Genomic DNA, 6,521 nt, shown 5'->3' on the forward strand with positions numbered 1-6,521 from the left:
TATTAATCAAACACATTATTACTATTTTTATTACTACTATTACTACTGCTGCAACTACTACTACTACAACTACTACTACTACTACTTCTACTACTATAATTGTTAATATGGATATATAGAAATACACTATAAAATATAAATAGAATGCAATGGATGAAGTGATAAATGGGTTAATTGATTGATTAATTGACTGATTGGGAGAATGAATGATTAATGGATGGATAAAAAAATTGATTAAATGACTTATCAATAAATTGATGGATGAATAAATGGATTGAATGATGGATTGATTGGTTGGTTGATTGATTGATCAACTTCTACCATTTTCCGAAGCTCAGTGTTTCAACTGCCTCCAATAAGTTTTCAATCTCATGCTGGGTCCAGTTAAATCGACTTGGAAATATTTGAAGAGAACTTTCAGTCTAGGGACAGAGAGAGAAAAATTATTATTAATTCCTTTTTAAATTATTTGTTATAATATATTTGTTTATTTATAATTTTAATACCAGTCGTAATTATGAAATAATTATAAGGACCCACATAAATTTGATAATCGTGGCTGGACCTGTGGTTGCCGGCTTCAACTCCACACGAAAAACACTTGAAGAAATTTTTTTTTAAATTAGTTAAAAACAGATAAATATTCTATCTTCTTTTTAAAAATGACCCATTTATTTATTCAGCAACACACACATTTTTATTTAGTCAATACTTCAATAGTGACACACAACAATTATCATATTATATTTCTACTCTTGTATACAATGTATACTCAACTATATAGTAACCTCTAAGCAAAGAACCACAGATCGAGATGACGGACAGTCGTAGCATTGAACTCTCGGCTGCTTTAGATGGATTGCCTTCTGACAGTATGTGCATAGCTGGTCCATGATTCGTAGGGTAGGTTGATGTTGGTTAGATGCTTCGCCAGATTTAGTTAGGTTAGGGACTGTTATGAACCATGAAGCAAATCTTATGATGATCTATTTTATGCAGATACAAACTTATAGATTCTATATTAATTAAACGAGATTTCAGCGTTCGATTAGCATTAGTTTGGTTCAGTTAGTTAGTGTTTTTTTGAGTCAGTGATTTGCTGATTTCCTCACAGTTTTCACCAAAAGTAAACATGAAATAAAATTTCGGGTGAAAAACAGAATTAAGTTACAAATTTTCAAATAAAAAATATAAAAAGCGACAATGACGCAAAATAAATTTAATCATAAATTAAACAACACTAATCGTTCTCGACTGAAATGAAAATAAAATTTGAAAGTTCGATTATACTTTCGTTCACTTTTCAAAGTAAACATAAAACAAATAATTGTGTAGCGCGTTATTACTTATTTTAAAAAAATAATATTTATAATACATATATCAAAACCTCTTAAATTGCATTAATAATTGATTTAATATAAAAACAACTAAAATTACTAGTAGTATATACTTTACATTATGCACACAAATATGAATAAAATGCAAAATCGAAGACATTAAAGAAGATAATAGTAAACTTATAACAGTACTAATTTTATTAGTATGGTGTCAGCGAAATGTGTGCAATGTTTAATTTAGATCAGAGTTTGAACTATAGGTAAATGATTTCAAGAGATTAAACTCATAATTTTTCATTTTTTTTTGTAATTTGACAGCAGTTAAATAGGCACGAAAGATTGATTTAAATGAAATTACTTTCAAAATGAATGAATCATTGACAAAAATAGCTTAAAAAGCATTTTCAATCACTTGTTCAGATAGTTTTGTAGTAAATAATGCTCTGATTGTGTTGCAAGTTGATCAAAATGTACGTCAAATTCTCCTCACTTCATTGCCTCAATTGAAACTAATGATGTTTTGAGGTAATTTCGTGGCAAATGATACATCTCGCACCTTAGCATACAAATCTGGTTACATATGCATTTCATTATAAATGTAGCAGAGCTATTATATAGTAACGACTAATTTTTTACTGGGCGAGGTTCAAAAATATGGCACGTCAATCATCACACTCCGCCAATTTTGATTGGACGAAATACTTCTACAATAATTCTGCCTGGTCGAGAGAGTTGAATTATAAAACAACCAAGCTTAGACCTGATTGGTCAGACGAGGTTCTATTTGACAAGTTCTTAAAATTATGACTATATTTATTATTTGTATAATGATTATATATATATATATATATTAATAATTATATATGTATGTTTATATATATATATATATATATATCGAGAATAATAAGGTCTATATCGCAACCATCATTTATATGAAAGCAAGTTAACTTATGTCAATCAACAACTGCACAAATATATACAATAATATCAATTCCATGTCAGTTTAAATAATAACTACTACTACTACTACTACTACTGCTGCTGCTGCTACTACTACTACTACCACTACTACCACTACTACAACTACTACTACTGTGACCACCACTGCTGCTACTACTACTATTACTACCACCACCACTACTACTACTACTACCACAACTACTACTAAAAATAGTTCAATTACGGTTTAGAGCTTTACATGGAAACACACACGCGTATAAAGATAATAAATGGCAAATGAAATCAATTATACTTATAAAAAAATATATATATATAAATCAATATATGTATATATATATAAATATATATGTATATAGGTATATAGGTATATAGAGGTATATATATATAAGTAGCTATATATAAAGAAATGAGTGCATAACGCGATAGTGAGTTATAGAAATCGTTCATTTATAAGATTTTAGCCGGCAATGATTTTTGGTAAAGGGCTGAACTGCTGGTTATAATAATAGCAATAATAATAACAAATAATAGTAATAATTGAAATAATAAATAATAATAATAATTAAAATAACTTTCCGGTGGTCCAGAATAACTCGAGCAGGAATTATTTAATATGTCTTCCACGGAGAAAAGTTAGTGAAAAACTTTTAGTCCGGGCTGATTAACTAAATAAATATCGGTATAATTACAAGTATTACTAATGATATTATAATAATAATTATTATTATTATATAATAAAAGAAATAATAAAATTTTGTTCTAAGTGGGTGTGAGCTCAGCCCTGTGCTATTTATTCGTCATGAAATTTTTGTGGCTAAATAGAATTTCCTATACCAATTTTGATTGGTTGATTGATTGATTGATTCATTCATTCATTCATTCATGCATCCATCCATCCATTCATTCATTCATCCATTGGTGATTGATTGATTGTTTATTGGCTGGTTAGTTGAATGGTTATTAACTTTATTTAATTGATATCTGATGATAAGTTAGCTAGGTACGGTGAAGTAAAATTACGGTACAGACATAAACATTCAACAACTTGAGGTTCTGAGCGTGACGTCATTATCTTCCAGCCAATCACCATCTTCATTATTTTTATCGGCGGTTACGATTCATATATCACATTATCGTCATTATAATGTTTGTTTATAATGTTTGCATCTTTGTTGTATCCAATAAAGATACAAAACACAAGCAAAATTTATATGCAACTATTGAAAAATTAAATGAAGCCATTTAAAAATTGCAGTGTGTGCGTGTGTGTGTTTGTATGTATGTATGTGTGTTTGTGTGTGTGTGTATGTATGTGTGTGTGTTTGTGTATGTATGTCTGAATGTACGCGTGTGTATGTGTGTATAAGTGTGTGTTTTCGTGCTTGTGTTGTTAGTTGAATTGAAGTTGCGAGAATATTTATGTGAGAAAACGCAGTCAGAAGTTGAATAGCCACGTCAGGACGCTCTATCGCTCATTGTCGTCGTCGTCAACATTCTACATACTTCTAAGCAGTACACACACACACACACACACACACGCACACACACACACACACATTCACACACACATTCACACACACACATACACAATTCACACACGCGAAACACATACACACGTACATTTCAATTACAATTGTTAATCTTGGCTGTATACTCGAATACACAATAAATACACCAACAAATTTTCCCAAACACATACCTTGTACACACACATACACAAACACACCTTAAACATTCACATTCATGAACAAGGACACGTTCAAACAAATTCGCACCCATACACACGCACACACACACATATACATACATACAAACACACACACACACACACACACACACACATACAAACAATTCATTTCGATATTTTTATTGATTTTCACTGACTAAACACACTAAAGAACACGGCGAAATTTTAAATGTTGCCATCAACTTAGTCATGAGAATATTTTATTTTATAACAATAGATGTATGCAAGTGTGTATACTCGTTTGTGTGTGTGTGTATGTACGTGTGTATGTGCGTGTATATGTGTGCGTGTATGTGTCTATTATTAATTTCGCTTTAATGATGTTTGTATAGGGGTTACAATGTATTAGTTTTAATAATCCATGTAGATTTTGGCGGATTTCGAAGAGCAGTTATTTAATTTATTTCACATCCATTTTTATATCCATCCATTTTTCACCATTCATTCACCCATTTATTTAATTGTTCATCCCTTTATCCATTCATTCCTTTTTTCATTTTTTTATCTATTCATTCGTTTATTCAATCTTTGATTCGTTAACCTACATATTTTTCATCATTCATCTATCCATTTATTCAGTCATTTTTTTCATTCCCTCCTTTATCCATCCATTCATCCATCAAAATGATCCCACTGATATACAGATGTGCTGATGAATAAACGAACGAATGGATCGAGTGATCTGATTGGCTGGTGCTGAATGTATTAAGATGTACGCGTTCATTGTGTCTAAGATGATAATAATAATTATTATTATAATTATTATTATAATTATTATTATAATTATTATTATAATTATGTTAATTATGATGACATTGCAGACAGTCGCATTTTGTTGGACACCCCTTGCCAGGTCTGTATGGACCATTCCTCTGGCAAGCACTACGGAATATTTGCTTGTGACGGGTGGGTATGTTTAGCATAAATTTGCATAATTTTGCATATATTATAGTTATTATGATATATTAATATTCATGATTGTTCTTAAAATTATTACCCAGGTGCGCCGGTTTTTTCAAAGTGAGTTTGTGGTCGTTTAATCGGAAGTTGTTTTGCGTTTGATCAAATTAAAAATTGATGTATGCAAACAGACATGAATACTAACACACACACACACACACATATATACACACACGCACACACACAGCGATCCATTCGACGACAGCGTAAATACCGGTGCAAATCGAAAGTGAAAGAGGGATGTGCTGTCGATAAGACTCGGCGAAATCAGTGCCGGGCTTGTCGACTCAAGAGGTGCCTGCAAGTCGGTATGAATAAAAACGGTTAGTTGGCTGATTGGTTGGTTGGTTGGTTGGTTGGCTGGCTGGCTGGTTGGTTGGTTGGTTGGCTGGTTGGTTGGTTGGTTGGTTGGCTGGTTGGTTGGTTGGTTGGCTGGTTGGTTGGTTGGTTGGCTGGTTGGTTGGCTGGTTGGTTGGCTGGTTGGTTGGTTGGTTTGAAAAAAAACTATTTGATCATTACGATTATTGTTATCTAATCTTTTATTTAATCTTTGCTGCGTTCGTTTGCCCATCCTATGGTCTTTCTATCTCTCCATCCATCAATCAGCCAAAGTTAGAATTCGCGATTGAAATTAGTTTATAATTCTGTCGATACTATTTTTTGAATGACGAGAAGAAAACGAAAAATAAATAATTCTCAACAATTTTAAAAACAAACTTGCTTCTCTATAACGTATTCATTCGTTCATTCATTCATTCGCTCGTTCGTTCGTTCATTCATTTATTCGTTTGCTCACTTATTCACTAATTCTTTCATTTACTAACTTATTCAATCATTCAATCAACGGATCAACCGATCAATCAATCATTCAATCAATCACAAACAAATCACTCATTTGATCACCGAAATGATTAATCATTCCTCTGCTCGTTCGTTTGTTTTTACTTTCTTTAGTTCGTCTCGTTTTTCTATTCATTCATTTATTCAATTAATCCATCACTCGCTCACACTCACTTCACTCATTCATTCACTCACTCCATCTCTCATTCCATCTTTCCTTTCTTCTTTCCTCCCTTTATTCCTTTATTTACGAACCTTTCCATTGGGCCATCAAATTAGACACATTGAAATAAATCGAATAGGAGCGAACGAACGAACAAATACGACGAAATAACAAGATGAACAGGTGTTTGAGACTCGAAATTAATAAAAAGCTTTCAAAAGGTGCTTTTAGGGAACCAACACTAAAGTACCCTTCCATTTTTCTGTGACATTAAATAGATGTTTATCTATGGTAAGCTCGCAAACAAATGAACGTTTATAAATGTTCTTTGTAGAATCCTAGTATTCGCCGATATGTATATATACGCTTGTGTGTGTGCGTGTGTGTGTATGTATGTGTGTGTGTGTGCGTGTATGTATGTATGTATGTATGTATGTATGTATGTATGTATGTATGTTTGTATGTGTGTATGTATGTATGTATGTATGTATGTATGTATGTATGTATGTATGTA

At 31.8% G+C, this 6,521-nt stretch overlaps 2 protein-coding genes across 2 annotated transcripts in view; one reads left to right on the top strand and one right to left on the bottom strand.

Annotated features, from left to right (window-relative positions):
* Positions 1-1,290, bottom strand: part of HELRODRAFT_194579 (hypothetical protein) — a gene marked incomplete at its 3' end in the record, with an annotated part of 3,092 nt that extends 1,802 nt beyond the window's left edge. Inside the window, exons 1-3 of the mRNA XM_009032643.1 lie at positions 789-1,290; positions 541-600; positions 322-422 (exon numbers count right to left, since the gene is read on the bottom strand). Coding sequence (XP_009030891.1) covers positions 322-422; positions 541-600; positions 789-893 — 266 coding nt within the window. The 5' untranslated portion in view covers positions 894-1,290. The remainder of the gene's footprint in view (positions 1-321; positions 423-540; positions 601-788) is intronic.
* A 1,620-nt stretch (positions 1,291-2,910) lies between these two features.
* The window catches only part of HELRODRAFT_194580 (hypothetical protein), a gene marked incomplete at its 5' end in the record, with an annotated part of 5,815 nt that continues 2,204 nt past the window's right edge, over positions 2,911-6,521 (top strand). The window contains 5 exons of the mRNA XM_009032644.1: positions 2,911-2,929; positions 4,866-4,950; positions 5,046-5,064; positions 5,192-5,298; positions 5,611-5,615. Coding sequence (XP_009030892.1) covers positions 2,911-2,929; positions 4,866-4,950; positions 5,046-5,064; positions 5,192-5,298; positions 5,611-5,615 — 235 coding nt within the window. The remainder of the gene's footprint in view (positions 2,930-4,865; positions 4,951-5,045; positions 5,065-5,191; positions 5,299-5,610; positions 5,616-6,521) is intronic.

The sequence above is a fragment of the Helobdella robusta genome (assembly GCF_000326865.2).
Source record: "Helobdella robusta unplaced genomic scaffold HELROscaffold_85, whole genome shotgun sequence".
NCBI lineage: Eukaryota > Metazoa > Annelida > Clitellata > Rhynchobdellida > Glossiphoniidae > Helobdella > Helobdella robusta.